We start from the raw sequence: 19,194 nt of genomic DNA, 5'->3' as shown, positions 1-19,194 counted from the left end.
AGAGAGAGAGACAGAGAGAGAGACAGAGAGAGACAGAGACGGAGAGAGAGAGACAGAGAGAGACAGAGAGAGAGAGAGACAGAGAGAGAGAGAGACAGAGAGAGAGACAGAGAGAGAGAGAGAGAGAGAGAGAGAGAGAGAGAGAGAGAGAGAGAGAGAGACAGAGAGACAGAGAGAGACAGAGAGAGACAGAGAGAGACAGAGAGAGACAGAGAGAGACAGAGAGAGAGACAGAGAGAGAGACAGAGTGTCAAGGGCTTTACAATGCATCACCCTATATTAATCATGAAAACATGGTTTGAAAAATATTGCCAAAGATTCTCTTCCGTTCTCTGAATTGTTCCATTAACGTAATCATTTCATGTCTTGTATACCAATGCAAACATGTACAAATCGGACATTGTTTTGCTTAAAGTATGTTTTATTTGTGAAAATTCGTGCATAAACAAGACAGTATTTATCAAATGGAAGATTGAAAATCAGTGCCAGGTCTGTACAAGGGCAGGAAAGTGTGTCATGCAAGTCCATTAAGTGATTGGTGTGCTTAAATTGAGGAGAAAGAATGACACAAATTTGGTGTTTGGAGTGAAGAAACAAATAAACCTGGAGAATTCTTTCAATTTCCACCAGAGCAAAAACAACAACAGTTTCAGACAAACATGAACAAGAAAGACACAGATTGGTTGCTTGGCTTGGATTAAGACAGAAAGACAATTTTGTGGACCAATGTTATTGTAGATGATCATGCAAAATAAAAATCAAGAGGAAGATACCTGACTGATATCGGGGGGGGGGCCCTCACTCCCAAAAAGGCAATTTTGTTTATTGCGATGGCCTGGTGTTCCCAGCCTATTCATCAGTATGACCTAATTCAGACAGCTGCATATGTTTGTTGGCAAAATCATTTACAGGCAAGATGGACATTTGCCTGTGGAAAATAAGGTATTTAAATGAACGTTTATACTCTGAAAAATTAAATCTCATGGTGGGCTTACGACCTGGACTCGTGTGATACCTGGGATTAGAGCGTTGCGACACAGTCACTCAAAGTTTTGTTTTGTGGTAGAAATGGCACAACGTAGCTTCAAAGTTAGCATTAGGATGTTTGGAATATGGCATTTAGAGAACAGGGTTGGCCGAGTTGTTTCGTGGCAACCTCCCTTGAAGGAAGTTTGTCTAGACAGATGACAGTTTCATGCACAGAAAATACAACATTGAAGAATTGAGTTGGTGCAACAATATCTCAGTTATACCCTTTTTAAATATAGCATGGTGATAACCATCCTGGAAGGCAGATTCACAACCCCTTTTGCTTTATCACTATGACCCCATGGTTTGAAACCCCTGGGATAGCTCAAAACCAATAACAAGTAGTTATGGATGACCGTCGTCCTTATGTTTCATTAACCGCCATTAAAAATTCATTCAGAAGATGTGACTAAGTCAAGCCATGGCATTGTAGATCTGGGTGGTAGTTGTGGAGTGGTAAAATGAAACAGGAAGGAAGGAACATTAAAAATTCTGTCATTACACGACGTTCCAGAAATAATATCTGAAGCCATTTTACCACCGATTGTGCTGTGAAACCCCATTCGCTAATTAATGAGCAATAGGTTAACGGTGAATGAGTGACTGAAGGAAAATGTCAAATATATTGAGTTAGTTTGCATCCCTGCCAGTTCACTAACACAGGCAGATGGTCTTTCTTGGTGTATCATTTGGCAGTTTGAATTTAACCACAAACTCTTGTATTACTCGGCAGAACCTGCACTTGCCAAGTTAATCCAGCATCTTGGCTTAACAGGTGAAAACTGTGCTTAATGAATTACCCAAATGACTGCAGCCTTTTTGCCCCCCTTCCTGCCAACTTCCACCATTCTATCTACAAGGCATGCAGTGCGAGAGCAGCAGGCGCACTGTGAGCTGGTACTCTTACTCGAGGCCTGTAGGTGCCAGACGCTGGCTCAGCCACTTTCCAAAGCTCCTTTTCACTGCAGGTATCCTGGGCACTACTGTGAGTGACATCAGAAAGGCCGCTGTCATCTGGTGCAAAGCAGGGGTTGTCAAACTGATTGTAGCCAGGACTCGCAGCAGATGGGCTACTGCCTGGTGGGCTCGAACTGAGTGTCGGTCGTCTCTGGTCATCACGAGTGGTGGTCGTGATGCTGGCACGTAAAGTGGTGTGGCGAAGCAGTGGACGTAACGAGGGCTGACGCCAGCCAGTTTCCTTGAACACGAACCAGACATTCCCAGCCCAGAGAACAAAATTTACCAGGCCGAATACCTGAAAAGATTTTTCCAGTTATCAGGGGGATACACTCCGAGCTGTTTATCAATTTGCATCTGTCACTCCATTGCACCATTTGAGTTAGACACTACATAAACTCATCTGGGCTTGATCCACAAATCGCATACTTACTATGAAGCTTCCAAAGGATGTTTGCAGCATATCTCGACCTGGGTCACCTTATGTTTGTTTTACCTTGTTCAAATCCTTATTCATATGTATAAGAAGATTAGAAAAAGAAAGCAAATGTCAAATACCCATTAGGTAAAGGCAACACAGAGTGGGTGAGCATCCAGCTACCTATGCAGTATGCACGGTTAATATAATTATCACCCATAGATCATCACTCAGTACCCACCACCCAATGCCCAGTACTTCTTGCCCAGTCCCACCACTGAGACGTCGAGAGCTGGCATGATGGGCGGGGCCTCGGAAGAACATCGTGTAGATGTTTGAGATCGGCATGCGGCGATCGGAGCTGCCAGATTGCCTGGAACAAGTGTAGACTTGAGCTCGGAAAGAGCACGAGCCCACAGCAGGGAGCTCGACAGCCAGAGCGCAGCAAATGCTATGGAAACAGCAAAGTCCTACAGCAAACACAAACAAACAGTATTATCGGTCTCATGATTTCTGAAAAAGGTGGGTACATCTTCATGTTGGTATTGCTGATTTTACTATGAGCTTGTTGAGAACCATCCAGGCTTTGGAGGATTTCAATTAATATGCAGAGTAAAGTCAGGGGATGGGGTAGGGGAGGGGGAGATTAGATAGTTGTAAGTAGTAATTCCTACAGTCCACTACTATTAACCATCCCCATAAAGAGACAGTGTGCAATAGGCAAGTGAGGCTGCAAAGGTTTAATGCAAACATCGTTCTGGAAAGTAACTTTCAAATTGATTTGAACAATACGTTTCCAAAAGCTTTTTACCCCCCAAAAGATTGAAAATTGAATTGAACAGTCTTGATCAAAGTCAGTGATCACATAAATACCTCAAAGGTCGATATACGTGGGCTTACTCAGAACAGGTATTTTTCACCACACATACTTGGCTTTTAAAATCGTCTTGGCCTTAATACCAGGTGCATGAAAACCTAAATAGGTGCCTCTGACTCATCTCGTCATCACATTAAACCCCTCAATAGAAGACGAACATAAATTCCAGCTATAAAAGAGAAGCACAGGAATACTATAGTGTAAATATGGCAGTAATACAAACAACTTTACCAAAACGCAATAAAGAAAACAGGAAGAGGAAGTTAATGTCAGGAAAGAGAGAAGAACAGAAGATAAAAGAGAGGAAAAGATGCCAACAGGACTCTCGTATATCATACTATACCAAGTGCCCAAAAGTAGATAAACCACTTATTGATTGAATGGGGCTGGCAAGATATCCTAGAGGTATGTGCATTTGACTCTAACCTGTCCAGCCTGGGTATGAATCATGACCCAACTACAAACCATCATTCCGGTGTTTCACAGACAGGGCAAGGCAGCAATGTGTGTGTGTGTGTGCACTGTACATCGGAGGCATTCAACAAGGCGTCCCATCTGCCGGCATTCATTGGTTGATGTTAAAGATTCCACGGTGTCCTTCGTGAATAGGAGGCAAACTATGGTCAGCACCCTGAACAAGTGACAACCTCCTGCTCTAACCTGGAGGGGGCACTGCATCAGTGGTACTGCCATGCCCATGCAAGAACTGATGCTACGACGACATTGATTGAATGAATTGTACGAGATGAACAAGTCTGTGCGTGAGTGAGGAAATGTAGTGGATTAGGTCAAGGTCAAAAAAATTATGTAAACCCTGCAAAGTTTTATTCCCATGATTGATGCAAATTTTTATTCCAAAAGTCCGAGCAGGATCTGAAATACAGCTCGGAATTTGCCATAAAAAGGAGAAAAACCTAAATGATGGTTTCGTACTCCATGGGGTGGAAGAACTTGACTTTCAACCCTTGAGGGGGGGGTGGGGGATATGATGTGCTGTAAATTAAGTTGAAATGCGCCTTTCTCTGGGCTATCTAGCCAGATCAATTTCATTCTGATCAGACAAACTTGAGTCGAGTTACGGTGAAAAATGTTAAAATGTCTATAATTGGGTCATGACCTCAACATTAGGTCAAGGTAAAAAATTATGTCAATCCCACATTCTTTTTATTCCCAATTCGATTCAAAGAGTCCTTGGGCATTGGCAGACAATAGGGAGAAAAACCTAAATGGTGATTTAATACCTGTAACAGTGTAAGACCTTCACTTTTAACCCGGAGGGGGATGATGAAAATTTATCTTAAATGTTGCTTGCTCTCGGCTATTTAGAGAGGACAATTTCATTCCGGTCGGGCAAACTTTTGTCGAGTTAGGGTGAAAATGCCTATAATTAGGTCATGACCTTAAAATTATGTCAATGTCAAAAAATTAGGTCACCCCCGCATATTTTATATTTGCATTAGTGATACAAAATTACATTCCGAAAGTCCCAGCCGCATACAGCTCAGAAATTTGGATTGTCGAGAGTGCAAGAAGAATTTGGTTTTTCCTAAATGATTGTTTCATACTCTGAGGGGTCGAAGAAACTCTGTGGTACCATTAAAAAATGGGGGTGCTAATTGTAGAAACAAACCTGACAACAGCAATAAGCCTTTCCCTATGCTATAGGAGGAGGCACAATTAGTGCAGATGAATTGTAGTCAGGATAACCTTCAATCTAAAAAAAAAAAAAAGTGATGAGGACAGGAATAAAAGGCACCATAAACTTGAGCACTGCACACATGCACCTGCGAATACCCACAACGTTTCCCACCTTCACTCATAACCCGATGTCTCGCTAATTTCATCCTGATACTCATTATTGTTCAAAGATATCAAGGTTTCCCAACCCATACCAGCTAGTAAACACCTGAATACCATGCTCAACATTACGTGGCTTTATCATTTGGATGTTTGCTGAAATACATGACATGCATATATGTAACGATAATCCCAAAAGTGTTACTTCTATGTATGCACCCCTTCGCCTTACCCTCCATCCCTTTTCTTCCATTCATCAATAAAGGTTGATTACAATTGAAACATCTGACAAACACCAAATTCGTAACAATTGCCACCTCATTACCTCTGCCGAAGGTGAAAGAGGTTATGTTTCCAACCCTCTCTAATCTGTCTGTCTGTTTGTGTGCAGAATATCTCAAAAAGTTGTGGATGGATCCGGATGAAATTTGGGGGGAAGTTTGGGTGTGTGACAAGGACAACTGATTAGATTTTGGTGAAGATCCGGATCCGGATCCGACTACTAGAATTTTTAAAGTGATTCTTCACCATTGAGAGATAGGGCTAAAATGATATATAGCATGATCTCTCAAATCGTTGTTGATGGATCTGGATGAAACTTGGTGGACATGTTGAGTGTTTGACCATGATGAATTGATTTGATTTTGGTGAAGATCCGAATCTGGATCTGGATCTGGATACGAGAATTATTTAATTTCTAAATTGATTCTTCATCATTGAGAGATCCGGCCAAAAACGATATGCAGCATGATATTCCAAAAATGCATTGGGCTCGATATGTTCTCGTGGATCAGGTATTACGTGGCAGAGGTATGCGCTCTACCGAGTGCCCTTCTAGTTTTGGATGTTTTTTAAAATATCTCCAAAGATTTTTAATAAGAATGGTAGAAGCTTTTAGATAGTCATGAGGACAATAGGATGGATTTCACTGTTCTGAACATTATAACAAGGTCTCAAATCGAAAGAGATACCTTGTTACTTGCAAAATCGAAGGTTTTTCAAGTATATAGGTTAGTCGATTTTGTTACTCTGTCTGTCTGTCTGTTTGTCAATCGCCTGCATGTCACAATTCTAAACTATAATAGTCATGAAACTTTACCAGGTTGTAGAGGTAGTCTCAACTGAGAAGCCGACCGATTTGAGGTCAAAGGTCAAAGGTCATCTTCAGGTCGTATCTCTAAAATCGTCATTTTTCACCCGATTGACTTGAAAATTAAACAGCAATTGCATAGTCCATCACTGAATTGGGAAAGCCACTATTTTTTCATGTCAAAAGGTCAAAGGTCAACTCAAGGTCAAACCCCTAAAATCATCAAATTTCAATCTATAAATCGTCAATTTTCATCCAATTGATCTGAGCTTTGATTAAGATTGTCAATTTTAATCGTAATGAAATGTACAATTTGATGTATCCATGGCAACCTTTGGAGGGGGGGGGGTTGGATTTTGCAAGTATCGTATTCTGCACGATGTCCTTTTCTTGTTATAATGTTGAGACCTCCAACATGAGATCTCAATTTCTCACTCTCTGTGTACTGCTCTAATACCTCCAATCCCACAGGACTACCTTTGGCTGTGATTTCCCCTGCACTCATACCTCTTGTTTGCCAGTGTGTTGTCAGGTCAGGTCAGGTACGGGAGCATGCACTGGAGCAGCACGTTGCTGCGTCTACTTTCCATCAATACTCCAGGGGCCTCTGTCTGGCCATCCACCAGGCAGATGCCTGGCCCATCCCCATCTCCTTGAGATTCTGATAAACCTGCTGCAATCACGAGGCATGTGGTCGGCCTATTGGCCTCCTCCACACATGAGGCTCCCTCGCTGAGAGAATCTGGTGAGCAGGATCATCATCAGGAAAACGAGCCACATGTCCATACAGCCACAGTTGATGCTCATTAACTATGCAGGTAATAAATCTCATTTGAGTCTCTCTCAGCAACCGTCCATTGGACAAAAAGTCTGACAAGCGATAGCCAAGGATTCTCCGAAGAGACCTGCTACAAAAGGAATTAAGTCTCCATCTGAGATCCCTGGTCAGAGTCCAACTCTCACATCTGTAGAGCAAGAATGGAAGCACAAAGGACCTGAAGACTCAGACTTTCGCCACCTGCACAGGTACCGACAACACCACACCCCATGATCCAGTGAATCCATGATTCTCCAGGCCCGACCCAAACGTCTGTTGACCTCTGGCTCACAGCCAGCAGAGACATGAATATCACTGCCAAGGCAAGTGAATCTCTCCGTGACCTCAACATCCTCACCACAAACAGGTGCACACAAGAAAGCAGCATCCAAGATGTCATTGAAAGCCTGGATCTTAGTTTTGACCCAGGAAACCCAAAATCCCAGCAGCTGTAACTCCTCATTCAGCACATTAAGGGCCCCCAAAAGGATATCCCGTGTCTCCGCTAAGATGACTATATCATCTGCGAAATCAAGGTCAGATGAACCTCTCCGTGACCTCAACATCCTCACTACAAACAGGTGCAGACAAGAAAGCAGCATCCAAGATGTCATTGAAAGCCTGGATGTTAGTTTTGACCCAGGAAACCCAAAATCCCAGCAGCTGTAACTTCTCATTCAGCACATTGAGGGCCCCCAAGAGGATATCCCGTGTTTCCGCAAAGATGACTGCATCATCTGCGAAATCAAGGTCAGAGATCTTAACATTCCCAAATAATGCACTGTGGCTTGATCTCTAACATCCTCCCTAGAATCCAGTCCAGACAAGCGCTGAAAAGTGTGGGGACCGGTGCACAACCCTGGCAAGCTCCAGTAACAACTGGAAATAAGTCGGAGATGATATCACCACATCTCACAGCACTCACAGTATCAGAGTATAGTTCAGACATCAGATTGATCAGTTTTGGTGTCACCCCATGAAGACGAAGAATCCTTCAGAGGGTATCCCGATTCACTGGATCTAATGCTTTGCAGAGATCAACATAAGCTGCAAGCAGCCCCTACCAAAACTCTCGTCTGCGTTCGGAGAAGACCCAAAGGGCAAGGATACGGTAAATTGTTGACCTTTTTGGTGTAAAGCCTGACTGCTCTGGGCGCTGTTGCTCAAACAGATGATGGTGAACCCTGTCAATAATTATTCCAGCAAGGACCTTGTCCGGCATTGAGAGCAACATCACCCCTCGGTAGTTGTTGCAGTCATGGTGATCACCCTTACCTTTCCAGAGAGGGACAACAAGGCCCCTCCTCCAGTTAATTGGGATGATGCCTGTGTTCCAGTCAGAGAAAAGAACTGCATGCAATGACATGAGTACAGCATTTCCACTGGCCTTGAGGAGTTAAGCATGGATGCCACAGATCCCAGGAGCTTCACCCTATTTCAATTGGTTCACCGCAACCTGTTTCCACAAACGAAGGTGGATCACAGTTGATTGGAGGCTCAGTAACACCCCTAACATCCAACTCGACAGCTGGTGAATCAGTCTGGTACAGCCGCCAAAAGTAACCGGCCCAGCGGGCTTTCACTTTGGACTCCTCTGTCAAGAGCCCATCATCCTCTGCTCTAACTGCAGTACACCGAAGGACGGGCTTGGCGGAATGCAATGCACAAATTCCCCTGTAAGCCGGACGAGAATCACTTGACCACAGATGATTTTCTACCCCCTCACAGATTCCTCACACATAGGCCTTCTCGTCCACCCTAATCAGATGTACAGTTTTACGCTTCAGCTCCCTGAACAGCTGAGCTCTGCCATTAAGCTTGGCCCTGTGACTGGTCAATGGTATCCAGTTTCCCTTGAGAGACAAAATTCTTCCTCGCCTCCTGTTGAGTTACAAGACATGCATCGGCAACATCAAGGACTTTGGTCTTAAAGGTACTCCACAACTCTTCAGGATTCCCCAAAGCACCCAGACCCCCCAAATCCCCACTCAGCCTGGTCACAAACTTCTCAGCTGCCCTGTCATCCTTCAGCTTGCCAACATCCAACCAAGGCTGGGATGGTACCATTCTCCCAGATTTAAGCTGCAACTTCAGAGTTGCTACAACAAGCCTGTAATTGGTATTGATGAATTGAGCACTCCGGTCGACCCTGGAGTTCTGGATCATCCTCCAGCGACCATCAATGAGCACATGGTCAATCCCCTTTCCCACACCACCAACATTGGAATACCAAGTCCAGCGATGAGTCTTTGGGCACTGAAACCATGAACCAGCCACCCTAAGTCCATGACTTCTTGCAAAGTCAAGGAACTTGGTGCTATTCTGGTTCACATTTCCAGACCAATGGGGACCAACACACGTCTCATAACCATACTTATCAGTTCCAGTCGATGCATTGAAATCCCCCAAGACTAGAAGAGTATCTCGCCTGGGGCACTGATCAACCACAGACTCGAGCACGGCATAGAATGCATCTTTCATGGTGAGATCACTCACCTCAGTTGGAGCATATTCAGAGACCAGGAAAATGACACCCAAGGAGTGACAAATCCTTCATCTCATAATATGCTCATTGACCGGTGTTACCTCAATTATCATTGGAGTCAGCTTATTTGAAACAGCTACAGCAACTCCTTTGGCATGGTAACCATCAGAGGGACCAGAGCAATAGTCGGTGTAACCACCCGCCATGATCTCGCCACTATCTGGTCTCCGAACCTCAGAGAGTGCTGCAATACCGATGTTCAAACGCTTGAGCTCAGATGATAACAGAGACAGGTGATCATCCTTTCTTCGAGATGGAACATTCCAGGCACCCACCCAAAGGGACCGCCTCAGGTTAACCCAAGAAGACTGCCGTCTGGTGGATGACACGTCAGCACCATCGCAATCTGACCCTGGAGGTTTACCCCTTGGTTTTCCTCCTATCATCAAGGAATGGGGGTCCCGAAGGCTTTGCCCTAATCCCGTCATCCGGTGAGATGCCGTGAGAAGGGCAGCAGCACAAGGGGTACTCGCACGGAGTGGGTTTTTAGATTTCCTTACATTTGTGGGTTTTGTGGAATGAAGTGTTTTACGTTAGCTGGAGTGCAAATCCTGCCACCAACCTCCTAAAAAAAAGTAACCCAACTGCTGGAGGACAGACACAGTTGGACATAAGTAATGGATGGCCATTGGCTCACAAGGAGCTCCTCCACCCTTTGACAGGTTTTGTTTTTAATCCTGCTGGATGTCCATAACCATACACCCTCCTCACCAGAAAACCTGGTGGGGGGGATGGTTTAGTTGCCGACAACCTGGCCATGAAACAGGTTAGTGCAGGTTTACATGGTACCTGCAGCAAGTCACAGATCTAATTTGGCTTGAACATTTAATGTCACTATGTGAGGAGCAGATAATGAATAAGATTGCTTGTTGTTTGGCAAAATGAGTAAGGCAGCTTTTTAGAGTGCATCACTGATGCTGTCAAAACTATGCTCATAATTCTGAGCCAGAGCAATGTTCAGCTGAATGAAATGAGGCTCCGTCTTCTCCCTATGTCGGCTCAGCTATAAACTGTCACCATTTTGCTTCGCAAGTAGGGTGAGACATCAATATTTGTGCCATCTCTCAGATGAATGTTAAACCAGGCATTGCATCTGCTAACTTTAGTTTAGCTCTTTTCACATTGCACCAGCTTTCAGCAAAATGCCAGTATTTTTTCCACCAATTTTCTGGCATCTCTTTGATGTGAATGGTGGCTAAAACCTTTTAGCTACACAATACATTGTGCAATGCCGATATTTCAATGTGCAATGCCGCATTTTGCCGGTATATTTGGTGTGGAAATGGCTTTAGTAGACGCTAAAGATCCCAGGGTGTCCTTAGCGGAGAATAGATGAACTATCACCAGAACCCTTAACAAATGACAAGTTCTTGCTCTAACCTACAGGGGACAGTACTTTTGTGGTGCAGCCATGCCCCCAGCAAATTATGCAAACAACATCCATGTGCTGCATATGAAAGGAAAATATCTGGCATTAAGAGGCTGTGGTACCAATGGACAGAGTGTGTTGATGAGAACACAGTGTACATCGAACAATATGTACATTTAAATTTTTTAATATTATAATGTCTTGTGTAGGGATAGTATATGTGGGGGTGATATCACCTGTTGGTATGACCCACAGACTGTGGAATGTTGTCATTTAGCACACCTGAAAGACTGTGGAATGTTGTCCTTTAGCACACCTGAAAGACTGTGGAATGTTGTCCTTCAGCAGACCTGACTGAATCCTTGCTGCTCTTTTACATTTTATTGCACCTAGACACAAGCAAGGAGTTGCCGATCCTTCGAGAAGTGCTCAAACTTCGGTAAGATAATTTTGACCGATTTGTCTATCGCACTTGTTTTGTTCCTTGCTTTCTACAAATACTTCTCCTTTGGTTATTGCTTGTTTTGCAGCAGCAGTGCTGGTTGAGCTACTGCTATTACAATTGCTCTTGTATACCAGGGACTTCTGCCATCAAAGAAAGTTCAGCTCACGTTAACATGAGTCATTTTCTCGTGTGCCAAGTTTTAGGTTCTCAAACGTTACACCCATCCAATGATGCTTCGATCTGTGTTCTGGTTTTTTTGGCCTTGCATGTATCACATGAACATACTGACTTGGTCTCAAGCTGTCCTCATCACTCCATGTTATGGATAATATGGTGCACCTTCTGAAATCATATTGAGTTACATCTCGCTGATCTAATAACTTAGGTCTTTAACAGGTCTGCAATATGTCATGTTCATAGTCCCTGGTTTAATGTCTGCAAAAAAAACAAAACCAAGAAGGTACTTTTGTGGGTCATCGGAGTTTGAAGGTCTCATTGAGGCCCCAGCAATCTTCAAAAATAAAAGAACAAATATTTTGTACTGCCTAACTTATTAATGTTGGCCCTGAAATGATAACAAGAAAAGTACTGCATTTCCTCAAAGGTTCTCATTTGCATTCACCAGTACATCTTGCCATTTTTGTAGAACTTCAGATATGATCATTATCAGGTCAATCACGGTATGATGATCGCTGCATGACTTTCTTGTCCCTCTGTCGATGGAAGTTCTATCGAAGTTATATTGAAAACGGTTGAATGCCCAATAGTAAGACTGCAGTCCAGTCAGTTAGTCCACAATACGAATGTTGACTATATTATCTTCAGTTTCATCCTACACTTGTGCTTTGGCACTTTTCTTCAGCTGATTATACCAGGGAGGTCGTCAACATACACCCAATACGTAGAATATCCATCTCATGTACACTTGTACCACGATGTACACATATCAAAAGGCCAGGACATCAAGAGGAGCAGAATCTTGTGCATTAATTTGGTTCTCAAGGAGGAATAGGATTTAAGTTCAGTATCGGCAATCTGTTGTCTTGAGTCCTGTGTCTCTACTGTGCTGTTCATTATTTATGCTCGCAAACTCACTGCACACCACGTGATAAGATAAACTAAAGAATAATTTCTCACTTTTCTATGAGTCTCGCTTGGAGTCCAGAAAGACATTGCCAAAGCGGCAGACATACCACCCGGGGCCCACGGTTGTCCACAAGGTATTTGTGCTGGAAGAAGATGTAGACTACAGTGGCCAGCACACAATAAAGTAGAGCCATCACACCCACGGCCACAAACATCTGGGCAGCCTCAGGGAGTAAGGAAGAGCCACGGATAAAAAAGGGTTGTGTTGTAGCACCGGCTCCTGGAGGACGAACACAGCTAGGCAAACGCACAGACATTGTCGGGAAGCTGTGGAAGATAAAAAACAAAAAAAAAAACAATTATATGGAAAATGGTAAATTTGTGAAAAATCAGAGGCTAAAGGTTTGGTGATATAAAGATCTGTGAAGAAGAAACAGAGCACAATCACATATCCGAGACCAAATATGATAATGGACTGTGGTTATCTGCAATAACAAAAAATATGCAACTAATGTTGAGAGTTTGTTCTTTTTTGGTTTGTTTGAACAACTTCCCTGTGATGCAGAAGTGGGTCATATTGACCCGGTCTGATTTTTGTTCTCCTATAACTTTGTTATTAAAACATTTTTATGCATGACCTTTCATAAGAGTTTCAAATAAAGGATATTCATGTTCTGACATGTGTGTTTTGTTTTTTTGTTTTTCAGGATTGTGGGAAAAATATTTTAAAGTGAAATACCCTGATAATGCAGATGTGGGTCATATTGATCTGGGCCAAGAATGATTGTTTCACCATAACAAAACATTTTTATTCATGAGATTTCATACATGCTTCAAACAAAGGGTAATACATATTCCTGTGTGTATGTGTTTTATTATTATATTTTTCATGATCGCAGGGAAAAATATTTAAAAATCGAATACCCCCTGGAACGCAGAAGTGGATCATATTGACCCGGCCTGATTTTTGTTCTCCTATAACTTTGTTATAAAAACATTTTTATGTATGACCTTTCATAAGTGCTTCAAATAGAGAGTAATGCATGTTACTACATGTGTGTTTTGTTTTTTTTTTCTGTTCAGGATCGAGGGAAAGCTTATTCCCACGATGTGTTAATGGCTTCTTTTTCCCTGGAGCCAGAACGATTTTTTGTTTTGCTATAACTTTGTGAGAATTTTTTTTTCTATGCATGACCTTTCATATATGCTTCAAATAAAGGGTAATATATATTCCTTTGTGTGTCTGTGTTATTTTTCAGGATCGTGGGAAAAAAAAAATTGATAAAATCTAATACATGTTCTTAAGAAAGATTTATAATAGAGTTGTGCTGTCTGATTAGTGTGTGTGTGTGTGTGTGTGTGTGTGTGTGTGTGTGTGTGTGTGTGTGTGTGTGTGTGTGTGTGTGTGTGTGTGTGTGTGTGTGTGTGTGTGTGTGTGTGTGTGTGTGTGTGTGTGTGTGTGTGTGTGTGTGTGTGTGTGTTGAAGAGAAGGGAAGATGGAGATAGAGATAGAGAGAGAGAATTCAATGTCAAGTGGGAATGTATAGTTACATTTGTTTTTTTATCTGCTGTAGTTAGGAACAAAATATATATTTTAAATAAAACAAGTGGGGGGGGGGGGGTTGGGGTGTGCAGGGACAGTGTTGTATCCCTGGGTTGTCGGAAATGTGGAGATGAGAGAGGCTTGATGGACTGAGTGGCCTCCTCCTGTGCAAAGCAAAACTATAAGCCATGATAAATCATTACATAATTTTAAACCAGATAATGATGTACAATGTTTCATGATCATACATGGTGATGTGATAGGTCCAGGAAATTCCAATAAGTTAGGATCGTACATTCCAAGTACTGTCTGGCCCCGCTATTCACGTACGCGCTCTTCACGGACCCCGCATATTTGCAGGTCATAAATTGTGACCTGCTTCAACATTTGCGCTTCGCATATTCGCAGTTTGTTTTTTTTACACTTCAGGACTGGTCTCCTATATCCACCTGGGAAATTGTAAATCAGCCAACATCACAGCATTATATAAAAAGGTGCAAAAACAGATCCCCTCAATTACAGATCAATGAGCTTACTGCACTTCCAATCATCAACAAGGTCATGGAATCTATCATCACAGTTGACATAAAATCATTCCTTTTCTCCAAAAGCCTAATCTCAGATCATCAATTCAGATTCAGACCTGGTCACTCTACCTTGGATATGCTGCTTCTAGTCTCCCAACAATGGATGGAGGCCCTCAATATCAGACATGAGATCAGGGCCGTCTCTCTGGACATACAATCGTGGCCCAAAATATTGGCACCCTTGCAGTTTAATTTTCAAATAATGCACCATTTCTTCCAGAAAATTGTTGAAATAAAAAAATATTTTGTTATCCACAAATGTATTTCCTTGGTTTGCTATGGAACAAAACAAAAATTAGTAAACCTTAGCTTATTCCACTTTGAAATCCTAAAATGGGCCGGACAATATTATTGGCACCTTTTCGAAGTTGTTGGAAATAATTTCATTTCAAGCAGGTGATTCTCCTTTACTTTGGAATTGAACTCACCTGTGGTGAGTTGCAGGTGCCTGCAATATAAAAATCACTCATTCATCCAGTTTGAAGAGAGAAAAGGAGTCAGTCTGCTATTTTGTGTCAATGTGTGTACCAAATGAGCATGGAGAAAAGAAAGAAAACCAGAGAATTGTCTGAGGAAGTCAGACACAAGATTGTAGCCAAGCATGGACAATCTCAAGGCTACAAGTCCATCTCCAGAGACCTTGATGTTCCTGTGTCCACTATACGTAATGTTATCAGGAAGTTAAAGGCCCATGGCACTGTAGCCAATCTCCCTGGATATGGCTGCAAGAGAAAACTTGATCGAAGATTGCAGCGAAGGATTGTTCGAATGGTGGAGAAAGCACCTCAATCAACTGCCAAACAGATTCAAGCTGACCTTCAGACACAAGATCGACAGTTTCAACTTGCAACATCTGTTGCCAACTCAATGAAAGGGGATTCTATGGTAAAAGACCAAGGAGGACCCCACTGCTGAGAGAGACATAAGAAAGCCTGACTGAAGTTTGCCAAAATGCACCTGAACAAGCCAAAATCCTTCTGGGAGAATTTCCTGTGGTCAGATGAGACCAACTTAGAGCTTTTTAGTAAAGCACATCATCTCTATTTTTAAAGGAAACAAAATGAAGCCTTCAAAGAAAAGAACACCTTCCCTACAGTCAAACATGGAGGAGGTTCAATGATGTTTTGGGGTTGCTGTGCTGCCTCTGGCACTGGGTACCTTGAATGTGTGCATGGCATCATGAAATCAGAAGATTACCAAAGCATTTTTGAATGCAATGTTCAACACAATGTCAGAAAGCTGGGTCTTTGTCGAAGATCATCTTGCAGCAGGACAATGACCCCAAACACACTTCAAAAAGCACCCAGGAATGGTTCAAGACAAAACGCCGGATTGTTCGGAAGTGGCCATCAATGCATCCAGATCTAAATCCCATTGAACACCTGTGGGGAGATCTGAAAATAGCAGTTGAGAGAAGGCACCCTTCAAATCTGGGAGAACTGGAGCAGTTTGCAGAAGTAGAGTGGGCCAAACTGTCAGTAGAGAGGTCTAGGAAGCTCATTCATGGCCATAGGAAGTGCTTGACTGCAGTTATTTTGTCCAAAGGCTGTGCTGCCAAATATTAAGTTGAGGATGTCAATAATTTTGTCAATGCCATTTCTTTTTAGTTTCTGATTTAAAAGAACATGTTAAGTTCTGAATCAAAAACAAAGGTTCTGTAATATTACCAGTGAAATAAAGAATTGTGGAGACCAAATAGTTCTGTCAATTTCAACTTATTTTTCGAGAAAATTGTGTTATTTAAAAAAAAATGCAAGGGTGCCAACATTTTTGGCCACGAATGCACCTCGAGCTTCCGATACAGTCTGGCATCCTGCCTTGCTCTCCAAACTATCTGCCTATGGAATCGAAGGCCAACTCCACTCTTGGATTCTTGACTTCCTCCACTCTCGTGGACATGTGGCTCTCAACAGAACCCTTTCATCTTCTCTCCCTGTCAAGGATTATTCTCCTGGATCTCCCTGGATTATTCAAAGGCAGTGTTCTAGGCCACATCATATTCCTAATCTTCATCAAAGATCTCACTGACTCTCTGGAAAATCCTCTTTATCTTTTTGCTGATGACTCCACTCTCTGCCATAACATCTCTCACTTTTCTGATACACGGGCAGCAAGCAGTCTCTTCCCTCTCCTCAGATCTTAACAAAAATCACAAACTGGTCAAACACAATTTTGCTTATGTATCCATATTGTCCACCCTTTGTGTTCTCCCTTAACCCTCATTGTTACCTCCATCCCTTGTTTGTCTGTCTCTATCTACTTTCTCCCTCTGCTATTCTGTTGGTGTTTCCCCTTTCCCCTGCTGTTCCCTTTGTTATTTTGTGTGTTGATTCAATTTTCTTTAAACAATGCCCCACGGAATTTTTCAGGAATGTATCCCCCTCAAATAGTGGGGTCCAACAGTAATATGCTCAGATTAATCGGTGTTGATCATGATCTTCATTTTAATTTAATTTCACAATGAGTGTGTCATTGGTTGTTATCGCCATAAGCAGGTTTCAGAAGGTGGGAAGGAGTCCTCCCAGGCCTCAACGTATCCGTGTGTGTGTGTGTGTGTGTGTGTGTGTGTATGTTTGTTATCTCCATATTCAGGTTCCACATCTGGAAGTATCCACCTCCAATTCAGTAAGGGATCAGGATTCATGGACCAAGCTATGAAGTTTTATAGTTCTCAAAGTTTTGCTCTGAGGGCCCTTTTCAGGATCGTCACTGAGCCTCGGACAGCTTCCCACTGTAGTTAGTTTGTAGTAATATTCACAGGGATGTTTTTTTAAAGATCTTTGAAAGATTCTTCTTCATCATTCCCGTTACACTGATTTATATCACTGGTAAAATTTTGGCATTCTTCAGCTTCCAGGGTCTTTTCACTTTATTATTTTTAGATCGCAGTATTTGGTAATTTTCCTGATTTGTGCATTTCGGCTAAAATCACTAGGTACTGACATCTCAATTGGCAAGGCCATCCTGTCTTTTTTGTACCTAAGTATGATATATAGTCGCTTTTATATGCTCACACTTCAATGGTTCATCAGGTTGTATGTGAGCATCACTTCGTTGTTTTCAAAGACAGTTTCCATGCATTTTTTGAAACTGGGATATTTGTTTTTTGCAGACGTGGCAATAGATTACTCTACATACTTTGTTGTGTCTTTGTGTGTACAGCTGTTCTGACATGAGTTTTTACATCCCATGGGTTGGGTAACTCATGGTTTCTGTTTCTACTTTGCAAAACGTAAACTTCATCATTCGGTGTGAAGAACTTAAATCATCCATGTACAGTAGATGTGACTGTCTCTTTGGATGTCCTAATATTGGATGTCAGGGTGTATCCATGTACTTGCTCATTAATGAGGTTGTTCAGTGGTTCTAGAGCCAGGGAAAACAGGAAAGGAGGGTGGGGGGGAGGCTATCACCCTGGAAGATTCCACGTCGTATCTTTACTCCTGGTATCTCGATCTTTCCTTCCGAGTACTGCAATATCAATGTCCATCCATCCATTGGGACCATACTCTGTGCAGAGCATTGGTGCTGCCTAAGCAGTCTCCTTGGCTATTGGGCACAATCCTTGACAGGTCGCCACCAGCACTCATTTTGCCAGCATCGGAAGGATGACAGGTCGAGTTAACCCCACCTCGTATTAATTCAACAGCTGAGTGGGGTTGAACTCAGGACCCTAGGATCCCAAGCCTGCCACCCTAACCCTTCAGCCAACACCAGGCATACAAATAAACACCAGGTAGTAATATCAATGTGGTCTTCCAGAACTCCACTGTTTTCATTCAGAATATTATTTAGGGGTTGGTATTGTACAATTGCATGCATTTTATCATCCATGAATGTGGGACAATATCAAAAGCTTTTTGCAGTCTATCCAGGCTGTAAACAATTTGGTCTTCTCGTTTTAGTTTTTGTTTATGGCCTTGTTTAGTGGTAGGTGGTCTGTGGTTCCATAGCATCCTCTTATATCCTTTCTGTTCTACCTCTAAGCCTCCATGTTGTGTTAGGTCGGTAGTGGTACATAATTTCTGTGATGATTCCTATTTCAAGTTTTGTGTTGTTGGTGGACATGTTGTTGGTCTACACTTGTGAAGTAGTTGGGTTTCTTCAGATTTTTGGATGAGGAAGGTGTTACCTTCTGTGAACAACTCATTCAATGACTTTTTTCTCTTGTATAGGTTCGTTTAATGCTCAAGTGTAGTGATTGCAGAGAACATATGATAGCTTTAGCCAGAAATTTGGAATTCCATCTGGGCCATGGCTTTTAAATCTGGAATTTTTGCAAGTTTTTTTTTTCTTCATCATATATCATTGGGGGAATTTCCCTTACATGTTGCTCTTTCTTTTCCAAGTTTAAAATCCAATCCATCTCCTTGTGGTGTTCCTTTGGTTCTTCATAAATTATTTTCCAGAAATATTCAAGTTTACCTTTCTGAGTGGGACTTGATACATTTTGCCTTTGTATTTCTTGATCATGGTAAGCCTGGTGTTGGCTTAGTGGTTAGGGTGGCGGCTTGGGATCCCAGTGTCCTGAGTTCAAGCCCCGTTGGCTACTGAATTAACACCAGGGGGTTGACTCAGCCTGTCATCCTTCCGAGGTCGGCGAAATGAGTGCCAGTGTACTGGTCCTGGTGCAT

The 19,194-nt window shown here is 42.5% G+C and overlaps 1 protein-coding gene across 3 annotated transcripts in view; it reads right to left on the bottom strand.

Annotated features, from left to right (window-relative positions):
• Positions 1 to 400: 400 nt before the first annotated feature.
• Positions 401 to 19,194, bottom strand: part of LOC147014042 (synaptoporin-like) — a 42,548-nt gene continuing 23,754 nt past the window's right edge. For all 3 annotated transcript variants that reach the window (XM_085851626.1, XM_085851627.1, XM_085851629.1), the window contains 3 exons: positions 12,538 to 12,757; positions 2,680 to 2,874; positions 401 to 2,284 (listed from right to left, as the gene is read on the bottom strand). In XM_085851626.1, the coding sequence (XP_085707752.1) occupies positions 1,883 to 2,284; positions 2,680 to 2,874; positions 12,538 to 12,757 (817 nt within the window). In that variant the 3' untranslated portion in view covers positions 401 to 1,882. The remainder of the gene's footprint in view (positions 2,285 to 2,679; positions 2,875 to 12,537; positions 12,758 to 19,194) is intronic.

This window comes from Eptatretus burgeri, chromosome 13 (assembly GCF_056783735.1).
Source record: "Eptatretus burgeri isolate ZD-2024b chromosome 13, Ebu_testis_v1, whole genome shotgun sequence".
Taxonomy (NCBI): domain Eukaryota; kingdom Metazoa; phylum Chordata; class Myxini; order Myxiniformes; family Myxinidae; genus Eptatretus; species Eptatretus burgeri.
Note: the sequence above shows the minus strand (reverse complement) of the source record. Positions and strands in the feature narration are given on the sequence as shown.